At 43.4% G+C, this 19,712-nt stretch overlaps 1 protein-coding gene across 3 annotated transcripts in view; it reads left to right on the top strand.

Moving 5' to 3' along the window:
* The window catches only part of PPP4R4 (protein phosphatase 4 regulatory subunit 4), a 39,786-nt gene that overhangs the window by 15,003 nt on the left and 5,071 nt on the right, over positions 1–19,712 (top strand). For all 3 annotated transcript variants that reach the window (XM_053475679.1, XM_053475678.1, XM_053475677.1), the window contains exons 3-12: positions 7,396–7,498; positions 8,583–8,730; positions 10,629–10,702; positions 11,961–12,067; positions 13,037–13,144; positions 17,460–17,581; positions 17,839–17,961; positions 18,323–18,486; positions 18,589–18,708; positions 18,801–18,878. In XM_053475679.1, coding sequence (XP_053331654.1) covers positions 7,396–7,498; positions 8,583–8,730; positions 10,629–10,702; positions 11,961–12,067; positions 13,037–13,144; positions 17,460–17,581; positions 17,839–17,961; positions 18,323–18,486; positions 18,589–18,708; positions 18,801–18,878 — 1,147 coding nt within the window. The remainder of the gene's footprint in view (positions 1–7,395; positions 7,499–8,582; positions 8,731–10,628; positions 10,703–11,960; positions 12,068–13,036; positions 13,145–17,459; positions 17,582–17,838; positions 17,962–18,322; positions 18,487–18,588; positions 18,709–18,800; positions 18,879–19,712) is intronic.

The raw sequence follows: 19,712 nt of genomic DNA, 5'->3' as shown, positions 1-19,712 counted from the left end.
CCCCCCTGTGCAGTGAAAACTGTTTTAAAGTAAATAGAGCCTTTTCTGTTCCCTTTTATTTTGGTAACTGTGGGATTATCTGTCAATGCCGCTAAACGAAGTCGTCCGCTTCCATCAGGGAGACTTACAGCGACTGGGATTTCCTCCGAAATCCACAAATCCACGCAGCTTATTCCATCTCCATTAATACGTTGGACGCCAGGCGGCAGATCTCCGGAAGGATGACCGAGGGCCGCACGCGCCGAGCCGAGACGCAGCAGTGCGTGCTATAAAGACTGTGGAGGTCTACGCAACGATGGGACCATCTGGATGTCAGAGGCTGGTGGCGATCGACGTTCCATAACCGAGATGATTAGAAGACACCGGAAGTAATTACTTAACGCAAGTGAAGCTGCCGGCGGGCAGCTGAATTTGCCTCTGTATGCACAGTCCCTATAACGTACCGCCGACACTGGAAAGAGCGCGTGGATTCTGTTCCGCACATTGGGTGCTGCCAGTATCTTCTCCTGCGCGAGTCGCTTTATGAGCTCGCGTGTTCGCTTGCCATGTCGTCCGATAAGTGGCCACTGTGAAAGAATACCCCGCAGTGTTACGCTATACTAGCCCTAAAGTGATGGAAGGCTCCTTGCGTCTCCCCGCTGTTACAAACAAGTGATTTACGGGATGCTTGCCTGTCATGTCATTAAATATACATCAGCCGGTAAGCCTATACAGGGGCCATTAGCCAGGGAGGTTCTCTGCAAGCTGTACCTGCAACCTGTCTAATATTGGGCCACGTGTAGCCCACCGTCCTTACCCGGTAGCTACCTGGGACAGCGGGTAGAGTGTACGGCAATCAGGACTGTCCCGGAAAACCAGTGACTGCTGGCAGGTGTTCAGCTTACTCCAAACCAAAAAGTGTCTTGCTAACTGACAGGTGAATTTTCATCACTTCATGACGCAAAAAACCCCCCAAAAACGATGAATCTATTAATAATTAAAGTGAACCTTTCACCTGAAAAACGTCACATTAATCAATACGACATGTAAGCGGTCTGTACGCCGAGTGAATGCTTTAATTCAATTCTTTGAGGTGATACATTTCCAAATTCTTTAAGTATCCCTTTGGCTTAGAAAGACTTTCCCACAATGCACCTGATTTCTTCTCGTTTAATAATTTAAAGAGGAGCAATTTAATTAAAAAATATAATTTAAAAATATATAATTATATTTTACTTTAAAAATCGCCTGTCACTGTTGCTGGCCAGTATAAATCTGGTTAAATTTTTTTTTTTCTTTTACAAACTGTAGGCGATTAGTTTTAATTTCTTTAATTAATTTTCTTCTATTTTTTTTCTATTTTAAAATAATAATATTATTTAATAATAATAAAAAATAAATAAATAAATTATTATAATAAATAAATATTATTATTGTTTCCTTGTGTTTTACCAAATATATAATTTTGAGAGCTGTCCGAAAGATGATCGCTTTTCATCGCTGCCTTTCTAATTTGCTTTCATCCATCCATCTACTTTATTATTTTCAGAAGTGAGAAAATTCTCAGCAGAACAAATGAATCAGGGATTCCGCCTACTGTTTTCCCAAATTACAAGGCTCGCTTTCCGCTGCTCTGCATTTTCCTTTAGCAAATACCATGGTAACCCACTGTTACAGGAGAGGATCGGGACAATGCAGGAGCGGCCACGGCGCCTTTTTTATATATATCGTGCGTCTAATTATTACTTCATTTAACGGTTTAAGTGCCGCAGCAGGGAGGTGCTTTAAATGCCATTGAGATCTTGGAGATATTGGGCGCCTTGGAGGAATAAGGCGAAGGATTTGGAGGGTCAGAAGTTTAGGTGTAAATTAGGTTATATTTTACTGAGAGAGTGGTAGATAAGTGGAACAGCCTCCCAGAAGTGGTAGAGGCTAATACAGCAAGGGAATATGGGATAGGCATACGGCTCCTGAACCTAAGACGAGGCCGACGACTGATTGAGGTTTGACCCTTTACAGCAGGAGAAACGGGCGACTAGACGGGGGCCGGATGGCGCCTTGGCTGATTTAAAAGAGAATGCTAAGGGGGTTCAAGTAACCCACCTCAAAATGTTACCACTTTCTCCTTCCACGGCGTTTCTTGATTCTGTAGATGTTGCCGATAAGCCAGAGACTAATAAGAGAAACGTGTTTCCGGAGGCAGAATACCTGGGAACATATTTCATAGTCTGAAGTGAGCCGTGTCTGCTGCTTGAGGAAGCACATTAAGAGCTTTCGGGTGTAAGAGTTGTTCCCGTTACCAAGGAGAGGAAGATTACCGACTCTATAACCTGCAGGAAGACACGGCCGCTTCTTATACCCATAAACTTTTGATCCCTTCCAGTTCATTTTAAGATCACAAATAAATCCCAATCCAAATATCCTGCGCGGCCGTTCATTTACCTTCGTTACAACATGAATCACTCGCCCTTCCTTCGTTTCCAATGAACGCCCCATCAAATCGACGCCAGCGCTACGTCCCTTAATAATTTAACAAAACGATTTATTTGGAAATCAATGTACCCTTTGGACTCCCAAAATGAGTGAAAAAAAAACCAAAAAACCCACTTTATTAGAGAAACAAAAGTTAACAGCTGGTTGGATCATACTGGACATTTTTGTGTCGCACAGAAAGAATTACAATAATAATAATAATAATAATAACAATAATAATAATATAATAAGCAATAATGGGATACAATGTATAAGATGTGTCTTTAATTCCTATAAAACCAAACAAAACGTTTTTTGTTTTTTTATACCTGGATTTTGAAGGGTCAAAACTTTATTGATGTCATATTTATCGGCATTTATGCAGGAAATGCTGAGCCAGCATGATATTTTAGGGATAGAGAGGATCACGGAGATCGCCATAACATGAAAAAGTGAGGTTTCTTCTTCTTTCTTCTTTCTTTTATTTCTTCTTCTCCTTCTTCTTCATCATCCTCATCATCATTCATAATTTGATTAGAAATGATGCATTATTATTATTATTATCTTTTATTTTTATATAGTGGCCACAGTTTACGCAGCGCTTAATACAATACATAAACAATACAATACAATACAAAACAAACCGATACATTAGATGGAGAGACTCGGCTCACAAGCTTACAATCTAGAGGATCTTTAGAAATGATATGTTACAAGCAGCTCGTTGGGGAGGCCATTTCTTCAGAGAATTTCCCGTGAGGGTTTTGTATCGTAGCGTGTTCATCTTCGGTGATCTGGCTGTTATGTAAGTTCTTGCAAAACAGGGAATTTTAAACCTCTACGAAATCCAATAACCAATCGGGCCGTTAGAGCTGTGCCGTCGGGAGCTGTGCCGTCGGGAGCGTACGTAGCTTGTATCCGTTCCCTGTGAGCAACAAACGACATTCCTACTGTGATAGATTTCTGATACGGTAATAATTGCAATCACTGATGGGGGCTGCTTCGTCGGGGGGTTTACAAGGTCTCCGAGGTCCGCAGGTCCAGTCTACTCGATGGACAGAAGACTAAATCTCACCCTGTGTCACCCAGCGTCTTGTCTCCTAGCGCTCCTACTGCTAAGAAGGGATGCCAGGAGGTGGGGGGCAGTCCGACTCCAGCTCCAGGGGCCATATCTAGTGCCTGTGGTCAGAATACGCGGAGTTAATATGTAGCACACATTAAAGACCTCTTTCTGTCCTTATAACCCCAAGTGGTTCTCCACCAATCGCTTACAACTACAGCTGGCACTCCATGCCCAAAACACTAGAACTTTACAACTTTCCTTCCTGATGACCGATGAAACAATAAAAAAACTACAATAAAGGCGGACAGCCATCCTTTCTTACGCTGCTGTGCCACTGCGCGCTGCAGTGCATCCATATTCCCCCCAGCATTCCGTGTGCCCCGGTAACATCGCTTTAACGCGGTACATTATATGCGTGTAACATGTCACGGTTGCCACATTGTAACACGTTAACGCGCTGTGGCTGACACGCTAAGAGAAAGCGCGACTTAAGTACACACGGAGTCCTCTCTCCCCCTGACAGGTGTTTACGTGGTTGTCACTGAGACTTGGAAGGAACATTTCGCTGGCAGGATTTCCAGCGAGTTACCCAAGAACACGTGCTAATAAATTCCGCCTGGCATCGCCTGGCATCATCATTATTCGTTTTGCTGCGTCGAGGAGATCCGTGTCAGCCGGGGGGGGGGCTGCCACGGAAGACCTTGCAGAGTAGAAAAAAAAATATTAGTAATTTATTGTTCATATATTATTAAAAATATAAAAAGGATTGGATTTCTGTTTGACCATCACAGAGTCTGAGGTGAGGGATATCATGGTGCGTTTGGCAGGACCCAGGCATATTAATTATCCTTTTATCACGCAACAGAGCGCAGAAACGCCGGGTTCCTCGGGATTTTCCAGCTTTCTTTTTTTTTTGGGGGGTATGAGCTCTATCTGATTTTCTGGCCGGATTATATCCTTTTTAAAATGTTTTTATTTTTTAACTGGTACAGAAACTGATGAAAGGATGCAGTTAAAATACTGATTTTTATTATTAGGAATAACTCAAAAAATTTCAAAAGGGAATTAACATTTCTGTTTTATTAATTTCCGTAGCTTTTAGTCTTTTAGCTTTTATTGGGGTTCGAGAAACAAAATTGGCTGCACACAACCCCCTACCTATACGCCAAAGCAGCCAATCACATCCTTGGTTTCTTCAGTGATGTCATCAGTGATGTCATTAAAAAAACTTATTAAAAGTCACAATATATATTGTGTTATTTCAACAAAATTTAAAGGGACACTCCAGCCGCCTTATGCGCTTTACTGAGGGGCCCCTGTAAATCCGTGCGGTTCCAATGCCCAAAGGGGGCTCTTCGTGCTCAACGAGGCAGATTTTTCTTTCCCTGGGACTTCTCCTTTAAACACGAGCAAGTACTGTTGCCCCATATGTCAGAGAATGTTCTGCGCCAGCCGCCTTCTTGCCCACAGAAGTGCGCGGGCTGCCTCGTTTCACACTCCCACTCCAGCCCACTCACACTGACACAATAAAGATGTCTCCCGAGGTGCTGCGGCCGCGCTCAGCATATTAAGCCGCAGGCGGATGAAGTCATTTTGTGTGTGTTTGTATTTTTGTTACAATATGCCTGGGAATTGTCTGCCGAGGACATTTCCACCCAAGCTTTCCTCTGCGTGCGGCTAATGAAGCCTCAGAGATGGGGGGCTCGTAAAGAATGCCCTGCGGCCGATCCTGATGGTGGGTGCAGATAGAAGGGGAGTCTGAGGCTTCTGTAGTGCAAAACATCTTATAGGATGTAAACCATCAATGAAGTCACCTGTATTCAAGCAGGGATTCTAGCTGTGATGTAGCAGGCAGAAAAGCACCAGTTGGGATCATTAAATCAAAAGGAAATTATGAAGGAGTCACCTCCAGACCCTGACAATCTGCCTGTTCACCCTGAGACTGGGGTAAAAACACTGATAATTTTGCCCATTTACCCTGAGACTGGGGTAAAAACGCTGACAATCTGCAGACGCGGCATGCGCAATGTATGCATCATATGCATTTATATTCATAAATGCTCATAACTCATCGCTGGGCTCCCCGGCAGAGTAATAGTTAAAAAAACGCGTGCCAACCGATTGAAGCCTTTCTCCGTGTTACCTTAGAAATCACGGCGCGCTGTGTTTGTCATGTAAATAGCCGCCCGTCACGCGTGATTCACTAAGACAACGCGGGTCACAACGTGGGCTCTCGTCTCGGTTCGATTCTCACTCAGCGGATGGCAGAAGCCGTCACGATCTCACCCAGATGAGGTTCGCTGTCAGACTGCAGAGAGTTTATTATCTCGCAAATAATGGATCGGTGATTCGTTTAACCCCTTTTGGGGGCTGCATGGTAATCTGCCACAGCGATACACAGCGCAGAGGGGGCTATTAATGCGGGGTAAAACATCTCAACCCCCACAGAGGCAATGTCACATGAGTCTATTATGTATTTTAACCCACTCCTTCCCACGCAGGAAACTTGCCAGTGCTAGCTCTTTCCATATATATTTATACTGTCAGATAAAGTGCCATTAAATTGTTCAGCGGATAAACCCCAGACACTAAGGCGGCCACACTTTAAAAGTGAATTTTGCAGAAATTGTATAAAAATTCTTTATTTTAATGCACCTGGCGCGTTACGTGCAAAGAAAATATACATCGTAACCGGTAGCAGGAAAAAGTAAATATTTTTTACATATTATTTGCATTTTACATATTAAATCAAACTATATATATATACATTGGAAACACACATTATGTTTATCCAATGGCAGCAGAACTTCCTGTTCTCCAGGTCTGTGTGATTATTCCTCCCCGTTACGTTATCTCTCACCTGTTATTAAGTTGCTGGTTGATGCTGATTGGTTCAGGCAGCCTTTATAAAGGTGGGAAAGGAGAAAGCAGAGAACTTCAGGAAATCAACGAGCGCATGTAGGCTTTGCCACCTTTTGCCACAGTATCCAAATCTCCAAAATAATAATAATAATAATAAATGATTACACAGGAAAACATTTTTTTCCCTTTAGAGTTTATTACAAAATATATTAAAATGGATCATTATCATTTTTGAGCTTTGAGCTGAGCACTTTTTCGGGATATACCCCCTGCATGGGCAGATCCAGACCAGTGGCACCCAGTAAGACGCCTTTACTGGTAGCGGCTCCAGATGAGGCAGGTTTGCCAGTGACGCGCTGACACCCATGTATTTATAAAGCAGAAAAGATTTCATTTAGCCCTAACCGAAGCTGTCGAGCGGCTTGGCTTTTTATTTTAGAAGCGTTACCTTGGCAACCTGAAGAACTGTATTTTCACTTACTGCCCCTGGAAGGATCTCTAATTATTTTGCAAACTGTAAGGAGTCTCTGAGTCTAAAATAGGGCAGAGAGTAACTATGAGGATGGGATGAGTTTCAAGGCATCCGTGCCAACCATGCCAACCACAGTCTCTAAACAGTACCGTAACTCGTGTACCTAGGGCAAGGCTCAGACCTCCCAGAATGTGGATTATGTTGGCCATAATCATTGGTGAAAGGGAGCATCTTTGTTGCCGTTTGAGGGACATTATTTTTAGATGTAATATAAGAAAGTTTTACTTTACGGAGAGAGTAGTAGATACATGGATACGCCTCCCTGCAGTAGTGGTGGGGGTAATAGAGTGAGGGAATTTAAAGATGCATGGCATAGGCATATAGCTTCTGAATCTAAGACAAGACCAAGCCTATTGTGTCTGCAGTTCTCAGAATGGAAATCACTTGCTCTTTCTTAACGATTGTTTTTGGGGATCTAGGAAGTAAAAATATAGTTGACAAATTTTTTTTATTTTTTTCTGACCCAGATTTTTTTTTTATCTTACAGTTCTGGCCAAGACATCCAAGGAACAAGCGTGGTGGCCAATCTTCCAGTATTGATTCGGCAGAGCCCGGCAGACACTCTGAGACGCGTGTTACCGAAAGTCAGAGTAAGTATGGTTTTAGTGGCGGGGCAGTAAACACAACCCCGACGCCTTATCATACTGCCTGTGGGAAACAATAGAATGTCTCAGTCTTAATCACCCACCAGACACTCTGACTCATGAAAGTCTATGGAGGAACGGACTTTTGTCAATGCCGACCCGCATTACTGTGTACAGCGCTGGGATTTAGGTTTAAGGAGAAAATATTTTTTCCATGATACTTTGTCTTGATTTAAAGTGTCTGAAATGTAACAAGATGTCTCCAAAACGTAATTGAATGACCTCGACTTAAGCTCTTTTTCCATATGAATTTGAAACGTTTTGTTCTTATATAACATATATTTCTACCTTAATCCTCCTTGATGCTGATTCCGGCATATATCGTGCCCGCAATCTTCCGATGACTAAGGATGCTTTAGTCTTCTACTAATTTCCATGGTAACAGACAGTTCATGGCAGGAAAAGCTCTACATTTAAAATATATGTATATATATATATATATAATAATAATAATAAAAAAACTTAACCCTTTCATAGACATCCTCTAGATTTTAAACTCGTTGTACAGCGATGCGGAATATGCTGGTGCTATATAAAACAATAAATCATAATAACAATTGGAATAAAGATAATGATTTATGATAAAATGCGTTATAAACCAATTTCCTACTGGTTCGGTAGTTCTTATTGGGACTTACCCAACCAACATTCTGAGCTCCTAGAAAAGAGGGGCGTTAATGGGGAAAGGGGGGTGTCAAGAGAGGGAAGAGGGGCATCATGGGAGGAAAGAGGGGTATCCAGAGAGGAAAGAGGGACATCATAGAGGAAATGGGGATACAGAAAGAGGATGGGAAAAAGGGGGCACAGGAAGGAAAGAGGGGCATCAAGGGAGGGAAGAGAGAGTGTCAGGGGAGGGAAGTCAGGGTACCGGGATTTGGGAACCAAAGAGGGACTGGACAATCTAACCAGGGACATTTGGGAGGTATGCTCTTATTCTAGCCATTGGATTGTCTTTCGTTGAATGATAAGACTTGCGATCGTAGGCAGCGATTTCCGTCTAACGTTCATTACAATGTTCCCTTGTTGACAGGAGGTTCTCCATGTTGCAGGAGTGGAGATGCAGCTCACGGCTGCCTACTCTTTCTTGACTATCTTACAAGAAGAATCTGTCTCGATACATTCGTACTGTCTGTCCTTCCTGCAAATCATCCTGCAGAACCTGGAGCACAGAGACCCCGGTGAGTAGCGCCAACCGCACGCATTGTCCTCGCCAGCGGCCTTCACGCCAGCGGCCTTCACGCCAGCGGATGTCCCTGATATAAACGGGGCCCCGTTGTGTTCATTCAGCGGAGGGAGCGTGAGGGATTATTTCATTGTGAAGTGAGGAAGATTCAGGGACGTAAATAATTTAGTGATGCATAAACTCTTAATGCCTCAATAGCTCACAGGTGAAGAACGAAGCTGTGGGGTCTTGAAAGTTTATGTGACCCACCATCAGGCCGTTGGGGGCCACAGACCTGGGGGCCAGGAATTCTATGTATTTCTGCATTATTTATTTATTTTTTTATTGAGATGGATATCAAGAATTTGTGGCTTGTCTGTGGCCCTCAAGGACTGGAGTGATAAAGGGCCATTGGAACACAGGAGTGATGGGAGTGATAAAGGGCCATTGGAACACAGGAGTGATGGGAGTGATAAAGGGCCATTGGAACACAGGAGTGATGGGAGTGATAAAGGGCCATTGGAACCCAGGAGTGATGGGAGTGATAAAGGGCCATTGGAACACAGGAGTGATGGGAGTGATAAAGGGCCATTGGAACACAGGAGTGATGGGAGTGATAAAGGGCCATTGGAACACAGGAGTGATGGGAGTGATAAAGGGCCATTGGAGCACAGGAGTGATGGGAATGATAAGGGGCCATTGGAACACAGGAGTGATGGGAGTGATAAAGGGCCATTGGAACACAGCCGTTTCCAGCTACAATAGTCATTTACAACATTAACCCCGTCTGTGCTGGATTTCTGATCCATTTCATGTTATTTTAATGGACAAAATCTGCCTTTCTTTCAAAAACGAGGAAGTTTCTAAGTGACCCCAAACTTTTGAATGGCCTTGTAGATTTTTTATCGAAGGCAGAGAAATGAGACGTTCTACCCAACCTGCGTATTTTACCCGCCGGTGGAGGGACGCGCAGGTTTCTTGCGTTTTATCTTTACAGACTCATCATTCAAAGTCTTTCATTTGTCAGATTGATTTTGTTTTTTTGTCTAAAGATTTTTTTTTTCTGAGCATAAATTACTTTTCTCCCAAATCGAAAAGCCGGCTGCATTCACAGCTGCCTGATTGATTCAAGAGCCCTAACGGCGCGTCTGCAGAGCAGTCATTGACTCAAAGGCGGACTTAGTGTTCCTCTGAGGATGTGTTGGGTTGAAACATGTATTCATAATACATACCCGAAACAACAACCTTAAAACGAATTGCTTTCTTCTAACGTCTGGGGCTTCTTTTATTTTCCGGAGCCTGCACCCCCCAAAAAAAGAGCCACTAAGTGCCAATTGGGTGCTTCTTATGGCCAACAATGAGGTGACCCTCTATTTACGCTCATGCTTGGAATCCCTTCTTGATAGTTGACTCATTTGGCCCCAATATGAGGTCCTAAAATATTTTTTTGTGAAATAATTGAATGGGTCATTTTATTCTTAATAACAGCGGCACATAACTTACTTTTTTTTTTGTCTTTATTTCTTGCATATTTTTCCAACCTCACCGCCGCCAATTTTTTAACATGTTCTAGGCAATAGCAAAAAAAAAAAAAAACTATATAAAATCAGGTACGGTATTAATTACCAAAGGGCTGCGTATAAAGGGGAAGGTAAAAAAAAAAGTGTGTAATTCTTCATTTTTACCCCAAAATGCTCTCTTTCTAGTACATAATTCAAGGTCTTGTGTATGTTTCGTCGGGCAGCATTTAAAGATACCCCCCATATAGGGATGAATAAACCCTGAATGTGATTTGCTTTCTGGGGCTTTTAACCCCGGGCAGATTTTGTCTTGTATGCGGGTCTGTGATGTATCGTTGAATGAGATCCGACGCTCTTTAATTTTTATTGCCTTTGGTCCCTTTTTATGAGACAGGTGTTAGCAATGCTTGGCTGGATACCCTTCTGTGCGTCATCGAAGTTTTGCCAAAGGAGACCATCAGACACGAGGTAAAGCCACAAAGCGCTCGGCCTTCTAACGAACGATTGCACCTTCATTTATAGCGGGTTCAGCGCGAAGCAGAGAGCAGATCCCCCTGTATTCCCCGGTCCGTGTCACGATGTATCACTATAGCAAGGTCTTTTCTCTAATACAAGGGACTGTATATCACGGAGAGCCTTGCCAAGCGACCGAGCCGGCCACGCACAGGAATGTAACCCACAGACAATCACTATACAGGGATACAGACGTTACAGCCCGATTTTTACGATTCTAGCGAAACGTTCATTCTTACTGCGCTGAACGTAAAACGAATGCCAGATTTTTCTGGGAAACTGCCTAATTCTAGCCGGGACTCGTGTGGTTAAACCGACATCATTTGTTGCCATAGCAGCAGAAAGATCTTTGTGTGTAAATGTTTGTATATTATCTTCACGAAACCTTTCAGGGCACAGTACGGCTGGTTTTGTTTAATTACGTTTTGTCGGGGCTGCCGCTTAACATCGGAGGGCGCCGTGAAATCAGAATTCACATCACTTGCCGGCGCTCGTTATTCTCAACTGCAGCCCTTCCCGCTCAAGGGTATTGTGGTCGTTCGGCCTGTTTTGAATCGCATAAATCCCCGGGTTGCACTTGTGATGTGACATTGAGAAGATCATGCTTACAAATGGCAATTGTGGTGCGGAGTTCTAAATGTGGAGCAGTTACCATGGCAACCCAAAGACCGTACCGGCTACTTAAGCCGCATTTAGCAATTTGCTGAATGATGGATCTGTATAAACATCGCCCTTGGTTTAGACCGATGGAACACGGCTGGGGTGTATGAATGAACGAGTCTTCATCGCCTTGTGTTATCATAGCAATCGTGAAGCTTAGACGCTGCGTAAAAAAGGTTCGAATGATCTCCTAAAGAGATCTCCTTAGCTGCTAATGTTAGGAAATGCACCACTGTTTTAAAAACATCATTTTTAGCATCTCTACTGGGAGGTTGGTAGATACAGGGAACAGCCTCCCAGCAGAAGTGGTAGAGGGTAATACAGTGAGGGGATTAAACATGCGCGGGATAGACATACGGCTCCTGAATCTAAGACGAGACCAACGACTGATTAAGGTTTGACTCTTTACAGCAGGAGAAAGGGGCGACTAAGACGGGGGCCGAATGGGGCCGATCTGCCGGCAGCTTCTAGGTTTCTGTCATGTTTATATCGCCCGCTGTGTCTTCTCATCGGTTCATCTCGAAGCTCATTTAGTTTTTGCTTTTCCGTCCAGATTTTAAACCCACTTGTGTCGAAAGCTCAGCTTTCCCAGACGCTGCAGTCCCGCCTCGTGAGCTGTAGGATTTTGGGGAAGGTGGCCAATAAGTTTGAAGCTCACATGTAAGTAGAACGATTGAGTTTTCACTCGCGGTCGCTATTAAAGGAGAACGATCTCCTCTCCTGTGTCGCTTCATACTCTACTCGCAGGGCTACAAGAAACGTTAGTCTGTCCCGGGAACAAAAGAATCGATTGTCTGTAAATAACATTCAAATGTTTACAAACAAAAGATACTTTGCCTTTTCCATCATTATTTGTCGTTTTTTTATACAAACCTTCTTTCTGAGAATAAAATCCAAAAACCTCGACCTATAAAATCGCTCTGTTTGGTTTTTGAGATGATTTTAGTAACACAAGTGCATTTAAATTAACATCCCCATATGCAAATTATTTCCCACGGTGCACTTCTCCCGATCTTCTTCATTGAACGCTCAGTCTGCATCGCCTTAAGTCACTGAAACGTGTTCCGTAACCATAATGCCTTTTCCATGCAACAACCGGTTTCTAACGGCAACTAGTATAAAAATAGTATTTTAAAAAAAACCCTTTTTTTTGCAGATTTGCAAATCTAAGTAGAATTGAAAAGCCCAATAGATACAGGGGGTGGCATATCTCTTCCGCCTGAGTAAGAGACACGCAGCAGTATGTTACACATTAAACCCATTTAGTTAATAAGCCCCTGTCCTGTGACTATGTCCTGTTTATATCGTGACATTTAATATCATGCGTAAATTATTTGCTTTGCCTGATTTGGTTGATGACTTTGCACGTTTGTCCCCCTCGGCCCTGGAAGAAAGATCTTCGTTTGAAAAGAAATATGTTCTTCTTCTTCACGGTCTTGTAGAAAGGGGGGGGGGGATTTGTAACATTGTAAAATTTTATTTATTCATTCACTTTTTCTGCAACAATTCTATGAAGAACCATTCACAATCCTCAGGCTACTAGGAGTGGTTTTAGAGGAACGTATGATGGGAATTACAACGTGACAACAGCGTCCATAACATAATGTTTCATTAACCCTTTGTGTTCAGAGTAAAGCGAGATATTCTCCCGCTGGTGAAGTCTCTGTGTCAGGACGTGGAGTATGAAGTGCGCTCCTGTATGTGCCGGCAGCTGGAGTTTATCGCGCAGGGAATCGGGTGAGTAACACTAGAGATTATGTCTTTTTGGGACAGCGGACAGAGCGTTTCAGAATACAGAATGTTACTTCCTTCTTTGTCTAGTTCACAAAGAATTAAATCGAAACATTCTTCTGTTTTCATTATTATTATTATTATTAATATTATATTTGTATTTTATTTTTATTATTATATATTTTTTATTATTATTATATTTTTATTATTATTATTTATCTTTTATTTATGTAGCGCCAACAATTCACGCAGAGCTTCTTACGCTACAGATATTCACGTGGGGTATGACAAGACGAGACAAACCGATACATTTACTCCCTTTTATGGCTACGCGCCATATAGACATGGGGTAGAAATGTAGGATTTTATTTTTAGTGAATTTTATTAAGTTTGTTTATTCATACGATTGTCCAAAAACCAGGAGGAAGCCCCAGCGATACAAACGGAGAAAACTCACTGTTGAAATACAAGTTTTTTTTCCTCGCTTTCCTACTTTCTTCTCCAGCAATATCGACAAAATACAAAAAAACCATGTTTTTGGTCTACATACATAAATCTAGTAGATATATTTATACCATCAAGCAGAGCCCTGTAGGGGGAAGCAGCGCAAACATTAATTGCGGATAATAATTATTATTTAATTGGCAATAACTATCATTATTTATATTGCATGTATATATATATATATATATATATATATATATATATATATATAACATAGAGAATACATGCAGATAAGCCATATAATATAACTATTTATTCTATTAGCAGAAATATTTCCTATTCACTACCTGAGGCGCAAAGCGCTGCTTTTTCCTGCTCGTTTTTTTTAGGGAGTTAACTCCTAAGGCAAGCGACGGGCACGGCGTCTAATTAAAGTAATCTCTGGTGGAACGAAGGTGCTGAAGAATTCATTAAAGGACTTTGGGAAGTATCAGACAGATCTGTTTTTTAAATAGGCCAACGAGGCAAGTCGCAGATAAAAAAGGCATCGCTAATTAGTGTCATAAAAATAAAAAATAGCTATTTTGAGTCCGGCGTTTTTCCCAAGTTTCGCTTTTATTTAACCTTTTCGGTTCGTTATCTTGAGAAGTCTAGTTACCCCATTCGTTGCAGTTTCGGTTAATTGTCTCTGGGACTTGGAGTGCAGAATGATAGTGGATTCTGGGTGTTGGAGTGCAGAATGATAGTGGATTCTGGGTGTTGGAGTGCAGAATGATAGTGGATTCTGGGTGTTGGAGTGCAGAATGATAGTGGATTCTGGGTGTTGGAGTGCAGAATGATAGTGGATTGTGGGTGTTGGAGTGCAGAATGATAGTGGATTCTGGGTGTTGGAGTGCAGAATGATAGTGGATTCTGGGTGTTGGAGTGCAGAATGATAGTGGATTGTGGGTGTTGGAGTGCAGAATGATAGTGGATTCTGGGTGTTGGAGTGCAGAATGATAGTGGATTCTGGGTGTTGGAGTGCAGAATGATAGTGGATTCTGGTTGTTGGAGTGCAGAATCAGGGGATTCTGGGTGTTGGAGTGCAGAATGATAGTGGATTCTGGGTGTTGGAGTTCAGAATGATAGTGGATTCTGGGTGTTGGAGTGCAGAATGATAGTGGATTCTGGGTGTTGGAGTGCAGAATGATAGTGGATTCTGGGTGTTGGAGTTCAGAATGATAGTGGATTCTGGGTGTTGGAGTGCAGAATGATAGTGGATTCTGGGTGTTGGAGTGCAGAATGATAGTGGATTCTGGGTGTTGGAGTGCAGAATGATAGTGGATTGTGGGTGTTGGAGTGCAGAATGATTGGGGATTCTGGGTGTTGGAGTGCAGAATGATAGTGGATTGTGGGTGTTGGAGTGCAGAATGATAGTGGATTCTGGGTGTTGGAGTGCAGAATGATAGTGGATTCTGGGTGTTGGAGTGCAGAATGATAGTGGATTGTGGGTGTTGGAGTGCAGAATGATAGTGGATTGTGGGTGTTGGAGTGCAGAATGATAGTGGATTGTGGGTGTTGGAGTGCAGAATGATAGTGGATTGTGGGTGTTGGAGTGCAGAATGATAGTGGATTGTGGGTGTTGGAGTGCAGAATGATAGTGGATTCTGGGTGTTGGAGTTTTTTAATTTTTGTTTTTCATGCACAACTGTACAGCTCTGCAAAATATGGCGCCATATAAATTAATAAATAATAATAAAAAGTAAATCCCATGTTATGTAAACAAAGCAAGTCATGCATTATGTTTATTATTATTATTATTATTTTATTATTATTATTATTATTTTATTATTATTATTATCCCCCCTCTGCATCATAGGGGGGCTCCCTTCTTTATCCAAGAATCCAGTGCTTTCAATAAAGTGTCGCCCTAATAATGTCCCAAACCCCCCTTTTTCGGGTTTCCCATTTTTAACCCAAACCATGCATGTGAAATTGTAAAGTCTGTTGCTTTTCTGGCAGTGGAACAGCCTCCCAGCAGAATGCACCACTGTATTAAAAACATCATTTTTAGCATCTCTACTGGGAGGTTGGTAGATACAGGGAACAGCCTCCCAGCAGAAGTGGTAGAGGGTAATACAGTGAGGGTATTAAACATGCATGGGATAGACATCCGGCTCCTGAATCTAAGATGAGACCAACGACTGATTAAGGTTTGACTCTTTACAGCAGGAGAAACCGGCGACTAGACGGGGGCCGAATGGGGCCGTTTGTGTTTGTTCCCAGTCCTGCCTAAAAGCATTATTTGTATTGTTTCTACCCCATACAGTATTATAAATAGAATGAAGCTTTGGCATTGTGGACGGTTTATGCCCCCAGCTGACTGATTACTACCCTTAGTTTGTATAGCGGTGACGGGGAGTCGAGAGACACGGCGCCCCCTGCTGGAGGAATGAATTCCAGCCGAGTTTAGAATCTTTTTAAATTCGGATTTTTATGCATTCTTTGCCACGTTTGACAGGCGAGGCCCCGGACACCTTATTTGTGAATAGTTTTTTTTTATGGCATCAATCATAAAATTCACCATAATACCCCCCAAAAAAAAGTGATGTGGCACAGGCTCCACGCATTGGCCGTGGGACCGAAGAATCACTCGTTTTTATAGATGAGTAAGAATTCACCCTGGCCGGCTAACGACCCAAAATGACAATAGTCGCTAAGCGAGGAAAGAGAGCGGAAATCCGAGGCTATTGGAATCGTGTAAACGGAGTCTGTTCCGCTGCGGCCCCCCACACACTGACTCAGAAAAGCATTATCCGTTCAGCGCGCGATGAGCCGGCCGTTTATATAAAGCACAATGTCACCCGCTAACGCATCGAACGCGTGACGAAGGGATTCACCTTCACTGAGCGCGGGCGCCCTTGGAGATCTCACCGGAAGCTTCTGTCGCATATGATCAGCGATAATAATTTTGAGGTTGAGTACAATATGCCCCCCCCCCTTGCTGGAAACATAGAGTTGGAGGGCTGTAAGACCCATCCGGCCCCCGTCTAGTCGCCCGTTTCTCCTGCTGTAAAGACTTAAAACGCAATCAGTCGTTGGTCTCGTCTTAGATTCAGGAGCCGTATGTCTATCCCATGCATGTTTAATACCCTCGCTGTATTACCCTCTACCACCTCTGCTGGGAGGCTGCTCCACTTATCTACTACCCTCACAGTAAAGTAACACTTCCTCTACATCTCAGTCTCTGACGCTCTAGTGTTAGATTCCCGTCTCTTGTTGTAACTTTTCTCCTCCTTTGGAATAAACTTCCCTCTTGTCCTTTATGAAATCCATTTATGTATTTAAATGTCTCTCTCCTATCTGCTCTCTCTTCTTTCCTCTGTCTCTCTCTCTCCCATCCCCTCTCCTGCGTCTCTCTCTCCCATCCCCTCTCCTCCGTCTCTCTCTCCCATCCCCTCTCCTCCGTCTCTCTCTCCCATCCCCTCTCCTCCGTCTCTCTCTCCCATCCCCTCTCCGCCGTCTCTCTCTCCCATCCCCTCTCCTCCGTCTCTCTCTCCCATCCCCTCTCCTCCGTCTCTCTCTTATCTCCCCCAAGCCAGACACCTCGAGATCTTTCTGGGGCTCTAATTTTAATAAATACAATATATGTTCCTAATGATTATTTATAATAATGCCTCTCTAACCCCCCTCCGGATTGTAAGCTCTCCCGGCGAGCCTTTTGTCCCTGATTTATCTGCCTGGGTCGTTCTGGTAAAGTAAGCATGTCATTCGCTTTGGTTACCCCGGTCTGCGGATTATCAGTATTTATCAGAGTAAATAAATGGCATTAAATGTTCTAGGCAGTTGCCGTCGGCTCTCGCTCGCTGTCGGTGCTTAACAGGCCGTTATTTTGCAGGACAGAACTTACAAAATCGGTGGTCCTTCCCGAACTCGTGGAGCTGGCCCGGGACGAGGGCAGCAGCGTGCGCCTGGCGGCTTTCGAGACGCTGGTGAATCTGCTCGTTATGTTTGACCACGGTATGGCTCTTATCAGTTCCTTCCTTCACTGAGGGTATCAGCATCTTGGGGGATGTAATCTGATATAGGGGGGACAGCCCGGCGTGACCTCATGTGACCCGGCTGCTTTCGGGCCTTCTTCCAGGCCAGGTGTACAAACCATGTGTCACGGAGTGGAACACGGCACTCACGACTGCTTAACCCTATCATGGCTCCACTTAAGCCCGTCACGTGCCTAAAAAAGTGTTTTTTTTTTTTGTTTTCTCGCCCCTTTCCAGATGACCGAAGCCAGGTGGTCCTCCCTCTAGTGAAGTCATTCTGCGAGAAGTCCTTCAAGGCAGACGAACCGGTCCTGGCGTCTCTGTCTCTGCATTTAGGAAAACTTTGCCATGGCCTGCAAGGTAAAGCTGATGGGCATCACAAAGGTGTAATCCTATGGCGGGCGCGGGTGTCTGGCTTTCCTAGTGATGTCCAGAGGGGCAGGGGACGGAGATAAATACCCCCCCCAGGCTTTTCTAACACACTAGAAGAAGAAGCACACGAAGGATCCCAAGATGATATTACGTTACCAGACCGCACAGTAGCCCTCCCTAGGAACTCTATACCTATTGTTAATTATCCCTCTCCTGACCCAATAGTGTTAACTATGATTGTCATGGAAGCCCCCGCCAGGTCTTTGTTTCAGAGGTCCTCCTGCGCTAACGCTGGTCGCTTCGATGTTACGAATCATTCTAATACCTCGTGATCTCCGCGTCTTCCAAGGCATCTTCAGCCAGGAGCAGCAGATCTGGTTCCTGGACTTCTACAAGAAGCTTTGCAGACTGGGCTTACACCAAGAGAACGGACACAACGACAATCAGATTCAGAACATGGAGCTGGAGAAGAAGTACTTATCCGTGAGGAAGAACTGCGCCTACAACTTCCCCGTGAGTCCCACTCATCGGCTCGAGCAAAACAATGGGCATTTTAAGCCCGTGTCTCCTAAAAGGTGCGCTGAATCACCTCTTTTTTTTCCTCTCTTCCCATAGGCCATGATTTTGTTTGTTGGCGCTAAAAGCTTTCACATAGAGCTGTATACAACCTTCTTTTGTCTTTGTCACGACCCAGACATGCCGGTGAGATACACGGTGGCCGCTGGCTTCTATGAAGTAAGTTCAGACGTTCGCCTTTTAATTGTTGGCGATTGAGTTTGGTCAAAGTGGACATTGAATCAAAGATTAAAGTTAACTTTTTTTGGCAGGTCTGTAAGCTTTTAGGGTCCAATGTGTATTTAATACACAAAGAGCTGATGGCCTTATTACAAGATGACTCCTTAGAGGTAAGTTACGTTTGGTGTAATACATTTGGTATAAAGGTTGTATCTGTTTCTGCCAACCCCATGCCATGGGTCGGCTACCCTAACAGGTGTGTAGATAAGACCCCAGGGAGTCTGAACTCCACCATCCCTATGTACATGCCGACACTAGACTGACATCCCAGAGAGACGCCGTGGGCAGAGGTCCTCTTGGAAATGTATCATTAGGGTCTATCTATGTATGATTTAAGACAGAAATGAATCTTAGCACCTTCGTAAGCACCTCCTGACACCATACACCATGTGCTCACACACACTCTAACACAATGTGCTCACACACATTAATACTAATACCAAACTCTAACACACACACTCTACCACCAAATAGCAACTTACAACTTAACACAACACATACACACATGTTCTAACACCATACACTTACACACGTACACGCATTATGACACTGTACACTTACACATACATACACACATTATGACACTGTACACTGTACACTTACACATACATACACACATTATGACACTGTACACTTACACATACATACACACATTATGACACTGTACACTTACACATACATACACACATTATGACACTGTACACTTACACATACATACACGCATTATGACACTGTACACTTACACATACATACACACATTATGACACTGTACACTTACACATACATACACACATTATGACACTGTACACTTACACATACATACACACATTATGACACTGTACACTTACACATACATACACACATTATGACACTGTACACTTACACATACATACACACATTATGACACTGTACACTTACACATACATACACATAGCATCACTCTA

Source organism: Spea bombifrons, chromosome 9 (genome assembly GCF_027358695.1).
Source record: "Spea bombifrons isolate aSpeBom1 chromosome 9, aSpeBom1.2.pri, whole genome shotgun sequence".
NCBI classification, from domain to species: Eukaryota; Metazoa; Chordata; class Amphibia; order Anura; family Pelobatidae; genus Spea; species Spea bombifrons.
Note: the sequence above shows the minus strand (reverse complement) of the source record. Positions and strands in the feature narration are given on the sequence as shown.